At 41.5% G+C, this 25,892-nt stretch overlaps 3 protein-coding genes across 3 annotated transcripts; all 3 read right to left on the minus strand.

The window, feature by feature from the left end:
- Positions 1-504: 504 nt before the first annotated feature.
- On the minus strand, positions 505-13,463 carry LOC306742360 (extracellular calcium-sensing receptor-like; the record flags this gene model as incomplete). Its single annotated transcript, XM_079224729.1, has 7 exons — positions 505-1,409; positions 2,088-2,211; positions 10,981-11,202; positions 11,324-11,529; positions 12,308-12,603; positions 12,818-13,107; positions 13,203-13,463. The coding sequence occupies 7 exons, from the start codon at positions 13,461-13,463 to the stop codon at positions 505-507; spliced, it is 2,304 nt and encodes a 767-aa protein (XP_079080855.1).
- Positions 13,464-15,022: 1,559 nt separating this feature from the next.
- Positions 15,023-19,942, minus strand: LOC306742364 (extracellular calcium-sensing receptor-like; the record flags this gene model as incomplete). Its single annotated transcript, XM_079224733.1, has 8 exons — positions 19,794-19,942; positions 19,145-19,439; positions 18,760-19,049; positions 18,206-18,501; positions 16,976-17,181; positions 16,617-16,838; positions 16,015-16,138; positions 15,023-15,927 (listed from the first exon to the last, which is right to left on the minus strand). The coding sequence occupies exons 1-8, from the start codon at positions 19,898-19,900 to the stop codon at positions 15,023-15,025; spliced, it is 2,445 nt and encodes an 814-aa protein (XP_079080859.1). The 5' UTR covers positions 19,901-19,942.
- A 948-nt stretch (positions 19,943-20,890) lies between these two features.
- LOC306742366 (extracellular calcium-sensing receptor-like) lies at positions 20,891-25,731 on the minus strand (the record flags this gene model as incomplete). The annotated part of the gene is given in 9 exon segments (XM_079224735.1): positions 20,891-21,034; positions 21,038-21,795; positions 21,883-22,006; positions 22,485-22,706; positions 22,844-23,049; positions 23,995-24,290; positions 24,549-24,838; positions 24,934-25,228; positions 25,583-25,731. Coding segments are annotated over 9 exon segments (2,442 nt in total). The 5' UTR covers positions 25,690-25,731.
- Between the last annotated feature and the right edge of the window lie 161 nt (positions 25,732-25,892).

Here is a 25,892-nt window from a genome sequence, read left to right on the forward strand (position 1 = left end):
TGTTTAGCTCATATGACAGTTAAGCCAAACAAATGTCCACCACTAATGAGTGGTTTGTTTGGTTAAATCACAAAATGATGCTAAAACAGAAATATTAATGAAATAGCACTGAGTTTATAAAAGAGAAAGACACACATATGTATCTTATTCTTGTTTTAATTCATTTGTTTTACATTACTTATATTCTATATTTTCAGGCCGTGATGAAAAAACACTTAGTGAAATAAGACCAAAAAGTTTTGTTTTTTAAAGTACTTTCATAACATGACATTACAATTAATAAAACATTTAATTAAAAATATAGAGTATACTTAAGCATATGAATATTTACAGAGACAATATGAAAACGGAATGTGCACATTATGAGCTATATAGTAAATGTTGCTTTTGGCGCCATAATGTCATTTTTTGTCTTTTTTGTTCTCCCTCTTTGTCCTCTGTGGCTTAGGTATTGGTATTAAAAGTCCCTTCAATTGCATCCTAGTTTTCTTTAAACTTTATGTTTTAAGATTGACTTTTGTTCATTACATTTTTCTTGGTATTTTTCTCTGGCTTAAACAATATGATGAAACACTTTGGAGCGAATATACACAATATGAGTCCAAAACTGGAGGCAAGAATGGCAAATATCTCCACAGCCACAGTAAGTTTCCCAGGAGAACTGACATATGCTGGGATGAAGGTGACCCAGACCGCACAGAATATCAGCATGCTGAAGGTGATAAACTTGGCTTCATTAAAATTATCAGGTAGTTTCCGGGCTAGGACCGCCAACACAAAGCAAAAGACAGCCAGCAGGCCGATGTACCCGAGCACAGCCCAGAACCCAATAGCTGAGCCTAATGCACACTCCAGGATGATTCTCTCCTTGTATGTGGTGAGGTTTTTCATTGGAAAAGGAGGACTAAGAACCAACCAAAGAGTACATATTATTACTTGAATGAAAGTGAAAGACACTACAGTCATCCTTTGCTGTGGAGGACCAAACCATTTCATAACATTACGACCTGGGAGAGTGGCTTTGAATGCCATTAACACAACTATTGTTTTTCCAAGAACACAAGAGATACAGAGGACAAAGGTGATCCCAAACGCTGTGTGGCGCAGCATGCAGGACCACTCAGAGGGTTCTCCAATGAAAGTCAATGAGCATAAGAAACAAAGAGTCAGAGAGAAGAGCAGCAGAAAGCTCAGCTCAGAGTTGTTGGCTCTGACGATCGGGGATGTCCTGTGACGGTGGAACACAGCCGCTGTTATGATGGCAAGGCAGGCACCACCAACTGAGAATGCAGCCAGGATGATTCCTAGGGCCTCATTGAAGGAAAGAAACTCTACAGGCTTGGGGAGACAAGTGTGTCTCTTTGCATTAGGCCAAAATTCCTTGGGGCAAGGGAAACAATCAGGGGAATCTGAAAGAATACAACAACAAAAGAGGGCTTTTAGCAGAAATACTCAATATTTGATGTTGTGCAGTAGATAATAATAATAATAATAATAATAATAATAATAATAATAATAATAATAATAATACATTGTATTCAGTCATTTTCAAAGTACTCAAAGACATTTTACACAAGTTGAAATGATAATCTAAAATAACACACAACAAATATACAACACACAACATGAATCACATTAAATGCAGTTAAAAAAACTGCATTTAGATTTTCGGATGTGTTGCGGGGTGTGCTCCAGATGAAGGAGGCAGCCATTGAGAACTCTGTAGCTGCCGCTTGGTCCTGAGTGGTGGAAACAGGAGGCTTGCATTAGAGGAGCTGCAGCTGTGGAAGGAAGTGTGGTGGTGAAGCAGCTTGGTGAGGTAAAGGCCTGGTTTGGAGGTCTTTGTGACAGAGGAGAAGGACTTTGAATTGGCTCTGTTGTGGGACAGGGAGCCAGTGGAGGTTTTAGGGGACAGGGTGATGTAATCACAGCAGCGGTAATGGGTGAGTAGACAAGGAGGATAATAGGTAGCATGTATACACAGACTCTCAGGACAACTTTATCTGCATGGTTGAAGTGTTAAAAGGTGTATTACATCAACATTTATGTGCCAGTTTCTGTCTAATCTGCAGAAGGAGAAACAATACCTGTAGCATTGCTAATCTCCCCCTCAGGACACGGTATACAATCATAACAGCAGATGGGTTTTCCTTTCTGCAGCACTTTACGAGTTCCTGCAGGACAGCTGTCAGTGCACACTGACACAGGCACCTGGCACATAGATACAAACAAAGTCACACATATTCAGATTTGCTTCAAAACTCTGAGGATTAAAGGAGTTCAGATTATTTTTTAATCTGTCTAAAAACAGTACTTGCATTTCAATTAAAGAGTAGTTTCACATTTTTGAAGTCCTTTTAAAATCATTAATCACAGGCCAACATGTATCGTGAAAGTGTTATTGTTCACTGTAACTAAACTGTTTCCCCTCTAAATGTATTTCAATGCGACTGTTACGGGACAAAGTTCACAGTTAGTGTAAAAATTAATTATTAAGTTCAGCTGAAGCTAACGTCATGATTAATCAGTGTAAGCAGAACAAATATAGTTTTTCTAACTCACACAGTTGTTTAAATTTGTAGTTCTAACTCACACAGTTGTTTAAATTTGTAGTTCTTATGCCGTGTTCACACCGGACGCGGAAGTTTACTCGCGTGAGTGAAACGAGGGTGTTCACACCAAACGCGAAAAATCGCGGCACGAAGGGGGCGTGGCTTAGTTCTGTTGCTTGCCTCTGTGAGAGACAAGCGACGAAGCTTTCATTTCCTCTATCGACTATGGAATAAATAACCACTAGTTCTGCTTTATACTTGTTGTGGAAGTCCCAAACATGTTGGAACATGAAACGCCCTCGTATTTGGGTTCACAACATCCGTAGCCGCACACAGCTCGGTGAATTTCACCGACTCCTCCAGGAACTGCGTCTCGCGTATCTCCGTAAAACGATACCGATTATGCCATCCACCATGGAAATAACCACCAGTTCTGCTTCATACTTTTTGTGTAAACTCCACATATGTCGGAACATCAAACTCCATGGTGTCTGGGTTCATAATATTATCCATAGTCCCACAACAGCGTCTCAATGAAGCCGCTGTCAGTGCTGGTTCAGACGGAGCAGCAGCAGTTTCATTCAGAAACGGGGAGACGGCGGTGGTGATGGACGGAGCTTCTCTACGCTGATTCTCAACGCTGATTGGCTGCCGCAACTCCGCCCTTCGCTTTGTTCGCCCAAGGTCAAACATTCTGTTCGCGCCGCCTCAAACACGTCTATCTCGCCGCAGCGTGAATAAATCGCCAATTCGTGTCGCAGCGCGTCTGTGGATTGACTTTTCATGTAATCTGACGCCGCAAATTTGCGCCTCGTCCGGTGTGAACACGGCATAACTCACACAGACTCTGCTCTCTACTGGACTCCACAGGTAATACTCTCCTCCAATCTCGAGCACACATTAGACCACTGCAAATGTGCATAAGCAGATGTTTTTGCAGATGCAGGCAGTCGGCAACTGCTGTAGCAGAATTGCTTACCATTCCCCCCTCACTGACGTGTTGCGGAGGACTTGTCTGGAAGAGTGGTATGTGAAGACGGCCCCAATGGATGACCAATACATCAACCTCCTACTGCTACAGGCAAAGTTCTTGGTTCATCAACACTTTAGGCCCTTGATATGGGGAAGGCACGTGTTGATGAGGCCACGTGAAGTTTCTCCACCAAAGGTCTTCTCTCAAACAGATATCCTATTTTCCAAATATTACCGGGTATATTCCACAGCTCAAAAACACACATATTGACAATTTGTATAATTTATTAATATTATTATAATTTTTATAATTAAGAATATTATACATATAATATAACCCTGCAGGGATCAACAGATGAGCAGCACCCTTCACACTACATTCTGACACCGACTGTGCACGGACAACAGTGGGAAAGTCTCCTCCCCCTTTCCTCACAACAACGTTGGGACCCTGACCACTTTGCTCAGTAACATGCTACGGTGAATCTTACTCTTGCTGCCTGGATGGATTGCACAAGCTGAGGATGACCCACAGTAGCAGTGCATCCATTGCCCTAGCCTCCCCAGAGAGAGTGCCCCCGAACTGGGGGACGGTTCAGGGCTGGGACATCATTATCTGAGTAAGGGACATGAAGCACATGAAGCGCTTGAAAAATTAAGAAAACATGAGAACACCAGGAGGACACGCATGGATATAACTCGATCAAGCTACTAAGCAGGCACGTCCAACTGGTAGGAGGCACCGGGGAAGACCCAAGACACACTTCAGGGATTATATCTCCCGACTGGCCTTGGAACGCTCAGGATCCCCCAGAATGAGCTGGAAAGGGTTGCGGGTGAGAGAGAAGCCTGGGTCGGCCTGCTGAACCTGATGCCACCATGACCCGACCCTGGATAAGCGGCTGATAATAGATGGATGAAGCTACTAAGCTAGCATATCAAGCTAAGTCAACATCACAGGGCTCTCAAGTGTATTGAGCGTGACTGTCACGCATGTCGGTCTTAAGTCACGCTCTCCCGCCACACATCATATTTCTCACGCTGAAAAAAAACTCTAGGCTATTTAATGTGCCGCAGCGCACAAACATGACCTGGTCGCACTGCCCTCACCATGGAGGAATCAAGCACGTTTCCCCGGAATCCCTTGCCAATCAATAAAAAGAAATGGGCTACACGAATAGCCAATCAGAAAAACGTATCTGTTGTATCTGGGTGAAATGTAATCCCGGCCACGCCTCCGCCCCGCCCCGCCTCCGCCGCTTTTATTTTGAAGGCGGCTCACGGCGATATAAAAGAAATGTCATCGTATGTCAAAAGCTACTGAAAATATGGTCTTTTTTTTTAAAAATTAGAAACAGTAACGGTAATAGCACTCCGCGGAATAGGCACAAGCTTAGTTAAAGGTGTAAGTGGTGACGTGAGTTTGTCCGACACTGCAGACGGGGAGGAGGAGGAACCAGCGGAGCCTCCCGTGGAGACTCCACCGGTTCCCGAGTTCCGCTCCATGGAAGATTTTCCACTCGAGCAGTCTCGTGATGATACTCTGCGCTCGGCCTGGGACCAAGTGATGCGAGTTGATGGTCAGCTGGTGCGCCCTGACGCAGCGCAGTCATATCCACACTTTTCATTGAATAGGGACAGGCTGTATAGAGTGAGTCGTGACACTCAGACCGGGCAGGAAAACACCCAGTTGCTGGTGCCGAAAAGCCGCCGGGAAATGATTTTTCCAGGCGGCTCATTATAACCCGATGGCTGGTCACATGGAATACGAAAAGACACTAGACCGGATAATGACCCGATTTTATTGGCCGGGCATCCGGGCGGATGTGCGCCGTTGGTGCGGAATGTCAATTGGTAAATCAACCGGCCATTCCGAGGGCGCATTTGCACCCTCTGCCATTAATGGAGGTGCCGTTCGAGCGAATAGCCATGGACCTTATCGGGCCATTTCACCGGAGCACACGCGGATATCGCTTTGTGTTAGTCCTGGTGGATTATGCAACACGATATCCGGAAGCAGTGCCGTTGCGCAACATTTCTGCAAAAAGTGTCGCGCAGGCTCTGTTTCAGGTCATCTCCCGAGTCGGAATGCCGAAAGAGATTCTGACCAACCAGGGCACCTCGTTCATGTCACGTACACTGAGAGAACTTTACGGGTTGCTGGGCATTATATCTATTCGGACCAGTGTTTACCCACAGACCGACGGTCTGGTGGAGCGTCTGAATAAGACTTTGAAGTCCATGATCCGTAAATTTATTAATGACGATGAACGTAATTGGGATAAATGGCTTGATTCTCTGTTGTTTGCAGTGTGGGAGGTTCCTCAGGCCTCCACGGGATTTTCTCCCTTTGAACTGCTGTTCGGCAGGACTCCACGGGGGGTGCTTGACCTGATTAAGGAAAACTGGGAGCAAGGTCCAAGCACCAGTAAGAATGAAATTCAATACGTCCTGGACCAATGAGCAAAACTCCACACACTGGGTCGGATGTCACGTGGGAATTTGCCCAGGAGCGTCATAAACGGCTGTACGACAGAGGCGCCAGGCTGAGACAATTCACACCGGGAGAAAAGGTACTTGTATTGCTTCCTACTTCCAGCTCTAAACTACTCGCCAAGTGGCAAGGGCCCTTTGTGGTCACACGGCGAGTGGGGGATGTTGACTATGAGGTGGTGCGTTCTGACAGGGGCGGAGCTAAACAGATCTACCACCTCAACCTCCTAAAAGCATGGAGAGAGGCAGAGTCTGTTTCTCTGGTGTCTGCGGTTTCTGAGAGAGAGGAGCTGGGGCTTGAGGTCCCAAAATCCACCAATCCGGCCTCGCTCCTTTGTGAAGACCATCTCTCTGGGACCCAGAGAACAGACATTGCCCAGTTGCAAGATACGTTTTCTGAGGTGTTCTCTCTCCTGCCAGGACGCACAAACCTCATCACGCACCAGATTGAGACTCCCCCGGGCGTGACGGTGCGGTTACGACCCTAAAGGTTACCGGAACACAAAAGAAAAGTAGTTCAGAGGGAATTGGCCGCAATGCTGGAGATGGGGGTAATAGAAGAGTCCAACAGTGCCTGATCTAGCCCCATTGTTCTTGTTGTCAAGAAGGATGGGTCTATACGGTTCTGCGTGGACTATCGCAGGGTGAATGATGTGTCACGTTTTGATGCGTACCCAATGGCCCGGGTCGACGAGCTCCTGGACCAACTGGGCACTGCGCGTTTCTTCACGACACTGGATTTGACCAAGGGCTATTGGCAGATTCCTCTGTCGCCAGAGTCCAAGGAAAAGACGGCCTTCTCCACTCCGTTTGGTTTGTACCAATTCACCACGCTTCCCTTTGGGTTGTTCGGTGCCCGAGCCACCTTTCAACGCCTCATGGACCGGGTGCTGCGTCCACACGCTGCATATGCTGCCGCCTACTTGGATGATGTAATCATCCACAGCACCACCTGGGCGGAGCATGTGCAGCGGGTGGGCGCGGTGCTGGAGTCCCTGAGGCAGGCTGGGCTCACTGCCAACCCGGGGAAGTGTGCAGTTGGATGGAGGGAGGTACGGTATCTGGGGTACCACTTGGGCGGCGGGCATGTGTGCCCTCAGGTGGACAAGACCGCTGCCCAAGACTAAAAAAGAGGTGAGGCAGTTTCGGGGGCTGGCGGGTTATTACAGGCGCTTCATCCCGAGCTTTGCAGACCTGACCAGCCCCTTGACTGACCTCACCTGGAAAGGTGCCTCAGATCCGGTCCAGTGGACGGAGCAGTGCCAGTTGGCGTTTGAGGAGGTAAAACAAGCTCTCTGTGGGGAACCGCTCTTTCATACACCTAACTTCTCTCTTCCCTTTACTCTGCAGACTGATACGTCGAACAGAGGGCCGTTTTGTCCCAGCAGGTAGAGGGGGTTGACCCCCCTGTCCTCTACATCAGCCGGAAGCTATCCGAGAGGGAGGCCAGGTACAGTACGGTGGAGAAGGAGTGCCTGGCCATCCGATGGGCGGTCGACTCCCTGCGCTACTACCTCCTGGGACGCTCTTTCACCCTCTGGTCGGACCACGCCCCCCTCCAGTGGCTCCACCGCATGAAAGATACCAACGCCCGGATTACGCGGTGGTATCTGGCGTTACAGCCTTTTAATTTCAAGGTAGTCCACAGGCCGAGGACGCAGATGGTTGTGGCCGACTTCCTCTCCCGCTCTCATGGGGTGGTGGGGGGGAGTAGGTTAGGCCGGATGGCTCCCCGGCCTAAGGCTGGCGGTGGAGGTATGTGGTGGCGGGGGCGGGGTTTTGCTCAAGTGCAGAGGGAGAGAGGGGGGGAGCGATTCAGAGAACAGGTGCCGGGATGAGGGATAATCAGGCTCAGCTGGGGGCAATTGGTGTCTGTGTCTCTCCCTGTTTAAAAACCAGCAGTAGCGAAGGAGGAGGGAAGGCGACGCAGCTGATTGAAGAGCAGTAAGCTGAGGCGACGGCGCGGACGCGACAGGACCCGAGACCAGCAGGCAGGTGCGCTCAGGGGCGAGGCCGAGAGCGCACCCGAGTCAGACAATAAAGCTACTTACTAACCCCATCCCGAGTGTGTTGCCTTGGGTGCCGCCCAGAACTCACGGGGTAACGCAGAGTCGTTACAGTGTAATAACCAGGACTCTCAAGTTTTTAAGACAGGTAAGAGTGACATATACAACAGATATGTTTTTCTGATTGGCTATTCGTGTAGCCCATTTCTTTTTTTTGATTGGCTGATGAGTGGCACTTCACGGCAGAACTCCAGGGGATTCGGGGGAGACGTGCTTGATTCCTCCATGGTGAGGGCATATATATATATAGTATTATAATATACTGAATTGTATTAATAAGATGTCTTTATTATGTCAAAGTGTTGGAATAAATGTGAAATATTTAACTGCAAAGTAGTAATGAGTGATACCTTTTTTTGCATTGAATCATACAGGGATGTTTGCTGAAATTGATTAGATGGCCCTACCAAAGAAGATTGCCAAATTGGAGTGTGACAACTAGCCTTTAGCTGGTCAAGATCAATGTGCCTGGATCGATGCTATGTGGTGACATGGCATGCCTTTGTGAATTAGAAGAAAGGTTATGATATTGTAACGCGAGGTTGAAGCCCTCTTGCTGAGGAAACTGTTGGACAGCAGAAGGCGGTGTGTGCTCTCTTATATAGTGTGGGGTGGTCTGCATGCATTTGGGTATGCATGTCCTGATTAGCCAGCTACGTTCATACAAGTGATAAGAGGACAAATGTCTACTCGTGATTTGGGCAGAGTATGAGCCATTAGAGACCAGTTAGACCAGTAGAGGGCTTCACCTGTGCATACAAAACTAGGATTACAATTTCAAAAGTTAGTCTTTAGAGCAGAAATTCTGCACTCGGGTTACTATTCCTCTGCCGTGGGTCAGCAAGGGAACACTTTCTTGGAAAGGAAAAAGGAGTAATTTCCGAGTGAAACATATGCTTACATTATTCGGTAACACTTTATAATAACTACACACTATTTAGCATTAGTGGTAGTGAAGTATGAGTAAACACTTAATTCATCATTTATAAAGCATTGTTCCAACATTAACAGTCATTAGTATGCAATTCCTAGAGACAGTTATGAATGTTTGATTCTTGATTAATAAGCTTGACTATTATGCGTTTCATGATAGGGTTGTCATACTTTATAAATCAATTATTATTAAGAACTTATAGATGATTAATACAATCATGTATAAAGTGTTAGTAAATTATTAAAAAATATTTAAATGTCAAATATTCATGAATGTATTCATACATATAATGATTTAGATATGCACTAATGGTTAGGGACTATGTAAACATATGCTTTATAAATGTGTTTTAATAGTGCAATTCATGATTAATACAGGTAGTTACTAGTCGTTAGTTAAGTATTTTGTGTGACTCCATCCAAAGTGAGGACTATTTTTTCCTTACAAAGCTGCTTTTTACTTGTTGTGTAAATTCCACATACAGTACGTTGGAACATTAAACTCCATGGTGTCTGGGTTCATAATATTATCCGTAGTCCCACAACAGCGTCTCAATGACAGCCGCTACCAGCGCTACTTCAGGCAGAGCAGCAGCAGTTTGATTCAGCAACGGCAAGACGGCGGTGATGACGGGCGGAGCTTCTCAACGCTGATCCTCAATGCTGATTGGCTGACCGATTTTGCGTCACGCGTTTAGTTTAAATATTTCAACTCACGCGAATTCGCGCTGCGTCAAACGCTCTGTTCTGTCAAACGCGCTATTCGCGCCGCCTCAAACGCGCCTCAAACGTGCCTATCGCGCCGCCCGGCAGAATAAACGCTGTTTCGCAACCTATTGCGTCTGTGCATTGACTTTGCATTTCCGCATTTGGTGTGAACACAGCATAAATCGAAAAAAAAAAGAATGCCGGCCAGGTGATGGGGAGCGATGCCCATCAGTGGCACGAGTGGTGAGTATCTTTCTTAGTTTGGTGGCACGTACACATTATTGATTATGAATATCTAGCTAGCTAGCCAGTTCTTTCTGGCCCGGGGTCCGCTCACACTTTCGACTTAGTCCGGAGTTTTCCATAGCGTAAACACACTGTTGATCAGTTCCTGAGCAAAACGTGTGTCCCACATTGATGACGTATCATCACCGCCGAAAGCCTTCTTTTTTTGCCAAGAACATTATAAGTAATTGTTTGCATCTTGCAATAAATATTAATGTTCTTTATCACTTTGTGTTGTGTCTATTTTCCGTTTTTGTTGAAAAGATAACTGAGACTTTTGTTAGCTTTGAGGCACTGCTGGCCTTTCAATGCCATTTATAAATGCTTTGTAAGGCATAGATAGTCCTCACTTTAGATGAGGTTACACAAAATACTTAACTAACGACTAGTAACTACCTAAATTATTTATGAATTGCAGTATTAAAACGCATAGATAAAGGCATATGTTAATAGTCCCTAACTATTAGTGCATATCTAAATCATTATATGTATAAATAAATGCATGAATAATTGTCATTTAAATCATGATTTTATAATGTACTAACACTTTATCAATTATCTTATTAATCATCTATAAGTCCCAAATAAATGGTTTGTAATATATATATATTACTTAATTTACAAATGGGGAATACATAATTTATAAAGTATGAAAACCCAATCATAAAACGCATTATAGTCAAGCTTATTAATCAAGAATAAAACATTTAAACTGTGCTTATGAATTGCATACTAATGACCGTTAAATGATAAATTACGTTATTACTCATTCTTAACTAATGCTAAATAGCGTGTAGTTATTACAACGTGTGACCCATTATTTATTACATTGAAATCGTATTCGGGATGGATATCTTTACTGCCGTTATGTACAGGGTTAACACTTGCAGTGACCCACAATACGTGTTAACATATAACGTTTAATATAACTTAAGTTCAAATTGAAATATGTAATACATTTTGCTCCTTACTTGTGTGCCACCCTCCACCCAGGTGAGGTTCCTGTTGATATGGAGTTCCTGGCCCACCGGCAGTGATGCAACGTAGTTCCCTACTGCCACCAACTCAATGCTGCCACTCTCACTTTGTTGCCAGTTAACCAGCTCATATGTGGCCACAGGATCCCCATTGTCATCAAATGACACATCATAACCATTTTGGGAAAAATTTAAATTTTTCAGCTGAGTAAGAACCTGTGAGGATGAAGTAAAAGAAGAAAATGAAAGTGAGATTTGAAGCAAGAGAAGATCAAATAAATCTATAATTAAAAAAAGTACAACAGAGTGAAAAATGTACATATTTGTTTTGACTGACCTGTTTGGACTCTATGCTGAAGACTTTTTCACACTGCGTTATAGAATATGTTTCCTGACACACTGCATTATGAATGGCATGTGCTATTGCATAAACAGCCTTGTACACCATGTTAGTGATCCGGAGCTGAGATGTGTCAGTGTACGGGCTCTGGATCGTCTCTATGTCTTCACTTCCATCACACGCATTCTTGTCTGTGACTGCTGCTAAAAATACATGAAGACAACAGCATTGACAATATTATATTATAATTCATCTGAATGTCTTTTTCATTTTTGTTTCTTTGTTTTATTTAACCTGTCAAATGTGCAGAGCAAAAACCTGTATATCTACATTGCTCTAATTTATAAGTTAAACATTATTTATTACATATCAAAGTATTGTATAACAGAAATGACTCTATTTAATAGTGGCTCTTTTAGTTTGTATCCGGCACTGATTTTATTTTTGACCGTTATCTACCAGCTCAAATATCAGAGAATTAGTCAACTGCATGAAATGCAAATAATTATTAGTATTTTCCTTCATTGAATTTGACAAGATCTATGTTAAAGTGTTTTGAAGAAATACATGATCACTGTTAGGATAAGAGCTTAGAACTATACATATAAACTTTAACTGATACATGCTAGTAGGCTAAGTAAAACTGTTTGTACTTTATTTTGCTTGGTGGCCTGTAGACCGTCAATTTAACGTGTGCTTGTGTTCAGGGCTTCAGGGTTGACATGGTGAAACTACTGCAGCCAAGTTCTTACAAACCACACAAAAAAACAAACAGATTATTCACAAAAATGCGCTTTATGTCCATAGCATGTCTTTGTTCAATATCAATAGATTCTATTTTAATCTAGGGGTTGGACTAAAATCACCTTTGGACATTTTAACACACAAAGTTTCAACAGGACTGTGAAAAAAAAACAGAACACACGCAAAGACGCAACTGTGAGTGTCTTTTATGTAAAAGAATCAACCCAATTTTCTCACTTTTTCCCAGCCTGCAGTTGAATGCATCCTCCCAGAACTCAGTAAGCACTGGAGAGGCAGCCACTTTAGAGGGAGAGAGATCCAGCAGGAAGTCTCTCAGACCTGGGATGACAGATCGCTCAATGGCAAATCCGAGTGCTCCAGCACATAAACTGAACATCAGCATGTCTGGGTCAGTTACCCAGGACTCACTGCCTATCCACTGGCGAGGAGGAGAGGGCTTGAGCGACAGCTCTTCCAGCAGAATCCTCAAGTCTCCAGGGGCTGTAAACGCCACAATCACCATAGATGTCGACCTGAGAGAAATAATAGTGCATTGTATTAAAGTAATATGGGGGAAAAACTTAAAAAAATATATGTATCAAGATAATTAAAACAAACACATAAGAGATACTTACATTTTTTGTTTATTAATGTACAGTATTTCTCCACTGATTTTATAACAAATTCAGTAGTATGCCCTAACGTGAGGTAAATGAACAAAAGCACATAATCAGTGAATGTAAAAACCTGCGGATAACGTCGGCTACTCTCTGGATCCTGCTTCGTGGGTGGGTCCGATAGAAAGATTCAGAATATTCCACACAGATCCCCTCTTTGTGTGCTGCGTCCAGGAAAGACGCCATGCCATTGTTTCCGTAATCCGAATCTGATCGGATAGCACCTATCCAAGTCCAACCAAAGTGTTTTACCAGCTTCGCCAGCGCGTCAGCCTGGAACTGGTCACTCGGGATTGTTCTGAAGAAACTCGGGTACTGCTGCTTATCGGACAGGCATGCACAAGTGGCAAAGTGACTAACCTAAAAGAACACAACAGTGGAATTATTTAACAGGACGGACACAAAACATTATTGGTCTGTTAAACACATAATTTTCAGAAATTCAAAATATTTACTTGAGGAATGTTAAAGGGCCCGATGATGCGAGACATGCTGATGGATGGCGTGGACCCAGACTCACCAACAATGGCCATCACTTTACCAGATTGTGAACAATTGTCGCCGGTGTAAAACACCGGGTCCAGGCCACTTGACAGCTGGAATGCCACATGCACCGCTACAGGCACAGAGGCGCACGAGTCGTAGATCTGATAACCGAGTTTGATGCCCGGCAGCAGCTCCGTGCTGTTGTTGATCTCCTCGATGGCGAAGATCATTGCGCGTGAGAAGCGCAGTTCACGGGTAACAATGCTGCAGACAGACAATCTTGTCACTGTTTAAAATATGGTCTACATAATGATGAGGACATTTCACTATTTTAATAGATATACATAATTAAGGAGATCTGCAATAGTCAACTCAATTTAAATTACTGCTTTGTGTTTATCCGGTTAAATTTGATTCAATGATTGATTCAATTCACTTTCAGTTAAAATAAACCTTTTTGTATTTTTCTTTGTTTTGAAGTTACTACAATTGTTGTAAATGAACAACCTGCAATTGTACTGCCAAATACTGTTCAAGCACTTTATGTGAAATAATGTGGTTGTTTTTTTTACATTTGACGTTCTCAGTAAAACAAATTGCTTTGTAAAATTATTATAAGCACACCATGCAAATCAAAACATTTTCATCCCAACAGAGTACATCCTCTTAGCCCGACATCTTCCTCTTACTAACCTCCCTGAGCATCTTTGTGAATCAGGCATGGTGGTGTAGTTATGCTTCATTGTATATGCATAGTGGTGTATGGACAAAACACCACCAATAACGTAGTCACCATCCATTGAGAAAGCAGGTAGACGAGTGGTACCCTGGAGCTTACATTTCACAGATGAGGCCTCAGTGCTGTCCCCAACACCATTCCTATCCTCTGAGAACTCAGCCCTTTGTTTCACATCATCCACAGAACCATTCAAGGCAAGAGCTGAGTTCAGCTCACACAAACCCAGTGACAGGATCAGGCCAATAAAGAGAGCTGAGATCTCCATCCTCAACTATCATCAAGTGGGCATACTGTGTTTTTACTGGTCTATATAGATATTCAGACTGAAGCTTCCCTCCTACTGTACGTCAGCTTACTGTACGTCAGAGAGAGGATGCTCTTACCCAGTTGTCTTTGATTAACTCTTGTGCAAGTCTTTTTGTGAGCTTTGTGTACATTATAATCTGCACCAGGTGCCCATGCCTCTTTTCTCTTCTTTTAAAGTTACCATTGTAAACCCTAATATCGTCTTAATGAAGTCTTACACTCTTACACCTTTTTTTGCTGTGTTTAGCTCATATGACAGTTAAGCCAAACAAATGTCCACCACTAATGAGTGGTTTGTTTGGTTAAATCACACAATGATGCTAAAACAGAAATATTAATGAAATAGCACTGAGTTTATAAAAGAGAAAGACACACATATTTATCTTATTCTTGTTTTAGTTCATTTGTTTTACATTACTTATATTCTATATTTTCAGGCCGTGATGAAAAAACACTTAGTGAAATAAGACCAAAAAGTTTTGTTTTTTAAAGTACTTTCATAACATGACATTAAAATTAATAAAACATTTAATTAAAAATATAGAGTATACTTAAACATATGAATATTTACAGAGACAATATGAAAACGGAATGTGCACATTATGAGCTATATAGTAAATGTTGCTTTTGGCGCCATAATGTAATTTTTTGTCTTTTTTGTTCTCCCTCTTTGTCCTCTGTGGCTTAGGTATTGGTATTAAAAGTCCCTTCAATTGCATCCTAGTTTTCTTTAAACTTTATGTTTTAAGATTGACTTTTGTTCATTAAATGTTTCTTGGTGTTTTTCTCTGGCTTAAACAATATGATGAAACACTTTGGAACAAGTATACACAATATGAGTCCAAAACTGGAGGCAAGAATGGCAAATATCTCCACAGCCACAGAAAATTTCCCAGGAGAACTGACATATGCTGGGATGAAGGTGACCCAGACTGCACAGAATATCAGCATGCTGAAGGTGATAAACTTGGCTTCATTAAAATTATCAGGTAGTTTCCGGGCTAGGACCGCCAACACAAAGCAAAAGACAGCCAGCAGGCCGATGTACCCGAGCACAGCCCAGAACCCAATAGCTGAGCCTAATGCACACTCCAGGATGATTCTCTCCTTGTATGTGGTGAGGTTTTTCATTGGAAAAGGAGGACTAAGAACCAACCAAAGAGTACATATTATAACTTGAATGAAAGTGAAAGACACTACAGTCATCCTTTGCTGCGGAGGACCAAACCATTTCATAACATTAGCACCTGGGAGAGTGGCTTTGAATGCCATTAACACAACTATTGTTTTTCCAAGAACACAAGAGATACAGAGGACAAAGGTGATCCCAAACGCTGTGTGGCGCAGCATGCAGGACCACTCAGAGGGTTCTCCAATGAAAGTCAATGAGCATAAGAAACAGAGAGTCAGAGAGAAGAGCAGCAGAAAGCTCAGCTCAGAGTTGTTGGCTCTGACAATTGGGGATGTCCTGTGACGGTGGAACACAGCCGCTGTTATGATGGCAAGGCAGGCACCACCAACTGAGAATGCAGCCAGGATGATTCCTAGGGCCTCATTGAAGGAAAGAAACTCTACAGGCTTGGGGAGACAAGTGTGTCTCTTTGCATTAGGCCAAAATTCCTTGGGGCAAGAGAAACAATCAGGGGAATCTGAAAAAATGCAACAAAAGAGGACTTTTAGCAGTCTTGCTCAATATTAGATGTTGTACAGTAGATATGCATTTGGAGGAACAATACCTGTAGCGTTGCTAATCTCCCCCTCAGGACACGGTTTACAATCATAACAGCAGATGGGTTTTCCTTTCTGCAGCACCTTACGAGTTCCTGCAGGACAGCTGTCAGTGCACACTGACACAGGCACCTGGCACATAAATACAAACAAAGTCACACATATTCAAATGTGCTTCAAATCTCTGAGGATTCAAGAATAGGTTCAGATTCTTTTCAAGTCTGTCGAAAAACATAACTCACATGTTAAAATAAGTATCTGTGTTTTGTCAATGCAACTGCTGGTGAAAAAAATCCACAGTTGTGTAATAAATTAGTTCTAAAGTTCAGCTAAAGCCAAAATGAGACCTCAGCAGTCTGAATTGGACAAAGCAAGCAGTTATCGTCCAAAGTTAGTCTTTTTTTTCAACGTCCTGTTTTTTGTTACTATTCCTCAGCAAAGGACATTTTTTGTTAAAACTATTAAGTAGGATTTCAGACTGAAAATGCTGTAACTTGAGAACAGATCTCTTCCCTGTACGTGTACCTAAACTGGAGAACCAGGGACCAAAAACACATATCACCAAATTTGAAATTGGAATATGTTATAATATTAATTTTGGGCTCCCTACTTGTGTGCCACCCTCCACCCAGGTGAGGTTCCTGTTGATATGGAGTTCTTGGCCCACCGGCAGTGACGCATCGTAGTTCCCTACTGCCACCAACTCAATGCTGCCACTCTCACTTTTTTGCCAGTTAACCAGCTCATATGTGGCCACAGGATCCCCGTTGGCATCAAATGACACATCATAACCATTTTGAGAAAACTTAACTTTCTTCAACTGAGTGAGAACCTGTGAGTATGAAGTAATGGAAGATGAAGAGGAGGAGGAATGAAACAATGTATATTAAAATTAATATTTCATTTCGGAAAAAGTTCAGTATAGCAAAAAAAGGACATTGGTGTTTTGACATATTTGTTTTTACTGACCTGTTTGGACTCTATACTGGAGAGTACATCACATTGGGTTATAGAATATGTTTCCTGGCACACTGCATTATGAATGGCATGTGCTATTGCATAAACAGCCTTGTACACCATGTTAGTGATCCGGAGCTGAGATGTGTCAGTGTACGGGCTCTGGATCGTCTCTATGTCTTCACTTCCATCACACGCATTCTTGTCTGTGACTGCTGCTAAAAACACACAAAGACACAGGAAGGTATGTTTTAGCACTGACAGTTATATCATTATTTCTTATGTATATTGTTCTTTTTCAGTTTTATTTAACCTGCAAAAGCTTTCTTAGGACCTCTTATATATATATATATATATATATATATATATATATATATAAATATATATATATATATTTATATACGTATATATATATATACGTATATATATACGTATATATACGTATATATACGTATATATATATATATATATATATATACGTATATATATGTATATATACGTATATATATACGTATATATATATATATATATATATATAAATAAATATATATATAAGCATGTTTTCGAAGTGAATTAAAATTATACATACATATATGTATAATTCTAATTCACTTCGAAAACATGCTTATTTTCAATACATTTTAAAACACGTTTTTCCTGTCTTTTTCTGTTTTTTTAATATGTACAGTTTTAGTGTGTATATTGCCCTATGTTTTATTTTATTTTGTTGTCTTGTCTATATCAGTTCTGTTGTCAGGCAAAAATATTATTTTCCTTGAATTGGATACTGACTTGAACTGTATGAATGTCTTTCAAACAAAAAAATGTATGCAAAATCTAAATCCTCGTCAATATAACAGTACATTTAGAACAACATACATATTTACATGTATACTGTAACTGATACACAGTAATGAGTACAATATATTATTTATTTAGCTTGGTGGCCTAAAGACTGTATATACAGTGTGTGCTTGTGTTCAGGGCTTTAGTGTTGACATCTTCTCCAAGACAGCAGAGTGCCTCAACTTAACCTGAAAGATCCTTATTTCAAGTTTGATTATTCACAGAGACCTTATTTGCACGTTGTGTCTTTGTTCAATAACAATAGATTTCTCTTTAAATAACTCATGGATTGGGATGTTAAACCAGCTGCTTCTACAGTCAGACAGAATAAAAACATACAACACAGACAAGACACAACTGTAAGTGTTATGTTAAGGATCAGCCAATCTTTCTCACTTTTTCCCAGCCTGCAGTTGAATGCATCCTCCCAGAACTCAGTAAGCACTGGAGAGGCAGCCACTTTAGAGGGAGAGAGATCCAGCAGGAAGTCTTTCAGACCTGGGATGACAGATCGCTCAATGCCAAATCCGACTGCTCCAGCACAGAAACTGAACCTCAGCATGCCTGGATCAGTTACCCAGGCCTCACTGCCTATCCACTGGCGAGGAGGAGAGGGCTTGAGCGACAGCTCTTCCAGCAGAATCCTCAAGTCTTCAGGGGATGTAAACGCCACAATCACCATAGCTGTCGACCTGGAGAGAAATAATAGTGCCAATACCAATTTGAACAAAATATGATACAAAATAATTGTATGTGTTTTTTTATAACAAAGAGCATTAAAACATATGAGATAAAAGCTGTGAGAGAAAAAAAAGATACATTTACAATTTGACAGTAGGTGAAAAAATACTCTTCTATCTTTTCCTTTACAGAACATTGTTGTGGATTTGTGTGCAGAAGGGCTGTGTGAGCACAGGGAACAAAAGCACATAATCAGTATATGTAAAAACCTGCGGATAATGTCGGCTACTCTCTGGATCCTGCTTCGTGGGTGGGTCCAATGGAAAGATTCAGAATATTCCACACAGATCCCCTCTTTGTGTGCTGCGTCCAGGAAAGATGCCATGCCATTGTTTCCATAATCCGAATCTGATCGGATAGCACCTATCCAAGTCCAACCAAAGTGTTTTACCAGCTTTGCCAGCGCGTCAACCTGGAACTGGTCACTCGGGATTGTTCTTAAGAAACTCGGGTACTGCTGCTTATCGGACAGGCATGCACAAGTGGCAAAGTGACTAACCTAAAAGAACACAACAGTGGAATTATTTAACAGGACAGACACAAAACATCATTGGTCTGTTAAACACATAATTTTCAGAAATTCAAAATATTTACTTGAGGAATGTTAAAGGGCCCGATGATGCGAGACATGCTGATGGATGGCGTGGACCCAGACTCACCAACAATGGCCATCACCTTACCAGATTGTGAACAATTGTCGCCGGTGTAAAACACCGGGTCCAGGCCACTTGACAGCTGGAATGCCACATGCACCGCTACAGGCACAGAGGCGCACGAGTCGTAGATCTGATAACCGAGTTTGATGCCCGGCAGCAGCTCCGTGCTGTTGTTGATCTCCTCGATGGCAAAGATCATTGCGCGTGAGAAGCGTAGTTCACGGGAGTTAACGCTGTACATGGATACAAACACACACAGAGTTGAGTAACTGTATAAATATGACACACATATGAGGACAATTCACAATGTTAATATAAATATATAATACGGGAGAACTGAACACCAAAAATCACAACACAATAATAGATACTAATCCAACATGCAAAATAATCGTAAGCCATGTATTAACATTAGTCAGCTAATTTTAGTTTTCATAATGTTTTGCATTAACAAAAACTACTCCAATTATCTCCTCTTTTATGAATAAAATACCTCATTTTTTTATTGCCAAATACTAATGCATTCAAATATTTCAAAAGTATGTAAACATGTCCATCACAACAGAGTACATCTTCCTCTTACTAACCTCCCTGAGCATCTTAGTGGATCAGGCATGGTGGTGTAGTTATGCTTCACTGTGTGCATGGAGTAATGTATGGAGAAAACACCACCAATAATGTAGTCACCATCCATTGAGAAAGCAGGTAGACGAGTGGTACCCTGGAGCTTACATTTCACAGATGAGGCCTCAGGGCTGATCCCAACACCATTCCTATCCTCTGAGAGCTCAGCCCTTTGTTTCACATCATCCACAGAACCATTCAAGGCAAGAGCTGAGTTCAGCTCACACAAACCCAGTGACAGGATCAGGCCAATAAAGAGAGCTGAGATCTCCATCCTCAACTGTCCTCAAGTGGGCATACAGTGTTTTTACTGGTCTATATAGATATTCAGACTGAAGCTTCCCTCCTACTGTACGTCATCTTACTGTACGTCAGAGAGAGGATGATCTTACCCTGTGGTCTTTGATTAACTCTTGTGCAAGTCTTTTTGTGAGCTTTGTGTACATTATAATCTGCACCAGGTGCCCATGTCTCTTTTCTCTTCTTTTAAAGTTACCATTGTAAACCCTAATATCGTCTTAATGAAGTCTTACACTCTTACACCTTTTTTTGCTGTGTTTAGCTCATATGACAGTTAAGCCAAACAAATGTCCACCACTAATGAGTTGTTTGTTTGGTTAAATCACACAATGATGCTAAAACAGAAATATTAATGAAATAGCACTGAGTTTATAAAAGAGAAAGACACACATATGTATCTTATTCTTGTTTTAGTTCATTTGTTTTACATTACTTATATTCTATATTTTCAGGCCGTGATGAAAAAACACTTAGTGAAATAAGACCAAAAAGTTTTGTTTTTTTAAAGTACTTTCATAACATGACATTAAAATTAATAAAACATTTAATTAAAAATATAGAGTATACTTAAACATATGAATATTTACAGAGACAATATGAAAACAGAATGTGCACATTATGAGCTATATAGTAAATGTTGCTTTTGGCGCCATAATGTCATTTTTTGTCTTTTTTGTTCTCCCTCTTTGTCCTCTGTGGCTTAGGTATTGGTATTAAAAGTCCCTTCAATTGCATCCTAGTTTTCTTTAAACTTTATGTTTTAAGATTGACTTTTGTTCATTAAATGTTTCTTGGTGTTTTTCTCTGGCGTAAACAATATGATGAAACACTTTGGAGCGAATATACACAATATGAGTCCAAAACTGGAGGCAAGAATGGCAAATATCTCCACAGCCACAGTCAATTAACCAGGAGAACTGACATATGCTGGGATGAAGGTGACCCAGACTGCACAGAATATCAGCATGCTGAAGGTGATAAACTTGGCTTCATTAAAATTATCAGGTAGTTTCCGGGCGAGGACCGCCAACACAAAGCAAAAGACAGCCAGCAGGCCGATGTACCCGAGCACAGCCCAGAACCCAATAGCTGAGCCTAATGCACACTCCAGGATGATTCTCTCCTTGTATGTGGTGAGGTTTTTCATTGGAAAAGGAGGACTAAGAACCAACCAAAGAGTACATATTATAACTTGAATGAAAGTGAAAGACACTACAGTCATCCTTTGCTGCGGAGGACCAAACCATTTCATAACATTAGGACCTGGGAGAGTGGCTTTGAATGCCATTAACACAACTATTGTTTTTCCAAGAACACAAGAGATACAGAGGACAAAGGTGATCCCAAACGCTGTGTGGCGCAGCATGCAGGACCACTCAGAGGGTTCTCCAATGAAAGTCAATGAACATAAGAAACAGAGAGTCAGAGAGAAGAGCAGCAGGAAGCTCAGCTCAGAGTTGTTGGCTCTGACAATCGGGGATGTCCTGTGACGGTGGAACACAGCCGCTGTTATGATGGCAAGGCAGGCACCACCAACTGAGAATGCAGCCAGGATGATTCCTAGGGCCTCATTGAAGGAAAGAAACTCTACAGGCTTGGGGAGACAAGTGTGTCTCTTTGCATTAGGCCAAAATTCCTTGGGGCAAGAGAAACAATCAGGGGAATCTGAAAGAATACAACAAAAGAGGGCTTTTAGTAGTCATGCTCAATATTAGATGTCGTGTTGTAGATATGCATTTGGAGAAACAATACCTGTAGCGTTGCTAATCTCTCCCTCAGGACACGGTATACAATCATAACAGCAGATGGGTTTTCCTTTCTGCAGCACCTTACGAGTTCCTGCAGGACAGCTGTCAGTGCACACTGACACAGGCACCTGGCACATAAATACAAACAAAGTCACACATATTCAAATGTGCTTCAAATCTCTGAGGATTCAAGAATAGGTTCAGATTCTTTTCAAGTCTGTCGAAAAACATAACTCACATGTTAAAATAAGTATCTGTGTTTTGTCAATGCAACTGCTGGTGAAAAAAATCCACAGTTGTGTAATAAATTAGTTCTAAAGTTCAGCTAAAGCCAAAATGAGACCTCAGCAGTCTGAATTGGACAAAGCAAGCAGTTATCGTCCAAAGTTAGTCTTTTTTTTCAACGTCCTGTTTTTTGTTACTATTCCTCAGCAAAGGACATTTTTTGTTAAAACTATTAAGTAGGATTTCAGACTGAAAATGCTGTAACTTGAGAACAGATCTCTTCCCAGTACGTGTACCTAAACTGGAGAACCAGGGACCAAAAACACATATCACCAAATTTGAAATTGGAATATGTTATAATATTAATTTTGGGCTCCCTACTTGTGTGCCACCCTCCACCCAGGTGAGGTTCCTGTTGATATGGAGTTCTTGGCCCACCGGCAGTGATGTGTCGTAGTTCCCTACTGCCACCAACTCAATGCTGCCACTCTCACTTTTTTGCCAGTTAACCAGCTCATATGTGGCCACAGGATCTCCATTGGCATCAAATGACACATCATAACCATTTTGAGAAAACTTAACTTTCTTCAACTGAGTGAGAACCTGTGAGTATGAAGTAATGGAAGATGAAGAGGAGGAGGAATGAAACAATGTATATTAAAATTAATATTTCATTTCGGAAAAAGTTCAGTATAGCAAAAAAAGGACATTGGTGTTTTGACATATTTGTTTTTACTGACCTGTTTGGACTCTATACTGGAGAGTACATCACATTGGGTTATAGAATATGTTTCCTGGCACACTGCATTATGAATGGCATGTGCTATTGCATAAACAGCCTTGTACACCATGTTAGTGATTCGGAGCTGAGATGTGTCAGTGTACGGGCTCTGGATCGTCTCTATGTCTTCACTTCCATCACACGCATTCTTGTCTGTGACTGCTGCTAAAAACAAACAAAGACACAGGAAGGTATGTTTTAGCACTGACAGTTATATCATTATTTCTTATGTATATTGTTCTTTTTCAGTTTTATTTAACCTGCAAAAGCTTTCTTAGGACCTCTTATATATATATATATACGTATATATACATATATATACGTATATATATATATACGTATATATATGTATATATATGTATATATACATATATATACGTATATATATATATATATATATATAAATAAATATATATATATAAGCATGTTTTCGAAGTGAATTAAAATTATACATACATATATGTATAATTCTAATTCACTTCGAAAACATGCTTATTTTCATTACATTTTAAAACACGTTTTTCCTGTCTTTTTCTGTTTTTTTTAATATGTACAGTTTTAGTGTGTATATTGCCCTATGTTTTATTTTATTTTGTTGTCTTGTCTATATCAGTTCTGTTGTCAGGCAAAAATATTATTTTCCTTGAATTGGATACTGACTTAAACTGTATGAATGTCTTTCAAACAAAAAAATGTATGCAAAATCTAAATCCTCGTCAATATAACAGTACATTTAGAACAACATACATATTTACATGTATACTGTAACTGATACACAGTAATGAGTACAATATATTATTTATTTAGCTTGGTGGCCTAAAGACTGTATATACAGTGTGTGCTTGTGTTCAGGGCTTTAGTGTTGACATCTTCTCCAAGACAGCAGAGTGCCTCAACTTAACCTGAAAGATCCTTATTTCAAGTTTGATTATTCACAGAGACCTTATTTGCACGTTGTGTCTTTGTTCAATAACAATAGATTTCTCTTTAAATAACTCATGGATTGGGATGTTAAACCAGCTGCTTCTACAGTCAGACAGAATAAAAACATACAACACAGACAAGACACAACTGAAAGTGTTATGTTAAGGATCAGCCAATCTTTCTCACTTTTTCCCAGCCTGCAGTTGAATGCATCCTCCCAGAACTCAGTAAGCACTGGAGAGGCAGCCACTTTAGAGGGAGAGAGATCCAGCAGGAAGTCTCTCAGACCTGGGATGACAGATCGCTCAATGCCAAATCCGACTGCTCCAGCACAGAAACTGAACCTCAGCATGTCTGGATCAGTTACCCAGGCCTCACTGCCTATCCACTGGCGAGGAGGAGAGGGCTTGAGCGACAGCTCTTCCAGCAGAATCCTCAAGTCTCCAGGGGATGTAAACGCCACAATCACCATAGCTGTCGACCTGGAGAGAAATAATAGTGCCAATACCAATTTGAACAAAATATGATACAAAATAATTGTATGTGTTTTTTTATAACAAAGAGCATTAAAACATATGAGATAAAAGCTGTGAGAGAAAAAAAAGATACATTTACAATTTGACAGTAGGTGAAAAAATACTCTTCTATCTTTTCCTTTACAGAACATTGTTGTGGATTTGTGTGCAGAAGGGCTGTGTGAGCACAGGGAACAAAAGCACATAATCAGTATATGTAAAAACCTGCGGATAATGTCGGCTACTCTCTGGATCCTGCTTCGTGGGTGGGTCCAATGGAAAGATTCAGAATATTCCACACAGATCCCCTCTTTGTGTGCTGCGTCCAGGAAAGACGCCATGCCATTGTTTCCGTAATCCGAATCTGATCGGATAGCACCTATCCAAGTCCAACCAAAGTGTTTTACCAGCTTTGCCAGCGCGTCAACCTGGAACTGGTCACTCGGGATTGTTCTTAAGAAACTCGGGTACTGCTGCTTATCGGACAGGCATGCACAAGTGGCAAAGTAACTAACCTAAAAGAACACAACAGTGGAATTATTTAACAAGACAGACACAAAATAGCACTGGTCTGTTAAACACATCGTTGGCAGAAATTCAAAATATTTACTTGAGGAATGTTAAAGGGCCCGATGATGCGAGACATGCTGATGGATGGCGTGGACCCAGACTCACCAACAATAGCCATCACCTTACCAGATTGTGAACAATTGTCGCCGGTGTAAAACACCGGGTCCAGGCCACTTGACAGCTGGAATGCCACATGCACCGCTACAGGCACAGAGGTGCACGAGTCGTAGATCTGATAACCGAGTTTGATGCCCGGCAGCAGCTCCGTGCTGTTGTTGATCTCCTCGATGGCGAAGACCATTGCGCGTGAGAAGCGTAGTTCACGGGAGTTAACGCTGTACATGGATACAAACACACACAGAGTTGAGTAACTGTATAAATATGACACACATATGAGGACAATTCACAATGTTAATATAAATATATAATACGGGAGAACTGAACACCAAAAATCACAACACAATAATAGATACTAATCCAACATGCAAAATAATCGTAAGCCATGTATTAACATTAGTCAGCTAATTTTAGTTTTCATAATGTTTTGCATTAACAAAAACTACTCCAATTATCTCCTCTTTTATGAATAAAATACCTCATTTTTTTATTGCCAAATACTAATGCATTCAAATATTTCAAAAGTATGTAAACATGTCCATCACAACAGAGTACATCTTCCTCTTACTAACCTCCCTGAGCATCTTAGTGGATCAGGCATGGTGGTGTAGTTATGCTTCACTGTGTGCATGTTGTAATGTATGGAGAAAACACCACCAATAACGTAGTCACCATCCATTGAGAAAGCAGGTCGACGAGTGGTACTCTGGAGCTTACATTTCACAGATGAGGCCTCAGTGCTGTCCCCAACACCATTTATATCCTCTGAGAACTCAGCCCTTTGTTTCACATCATCCACAGAACCATTCAAGGCAAGAGCTGAGTTCAGCTCACACAAACCCAGTGACAGGATCAGGCCAATAAAGAGAGCTGAGATCTCCA

Source organism: Taurulus bubalis (assembly GCF_910589615.1).
Source record: "Taurulus bubalis genome assembly, chromosome: 10".
Lineage (NCBI taxonomy): Eukaryota > Metazoa > Chordata > Actinopteri > Perciformes > Cottidae > Taurulus > Taurulus bubalis.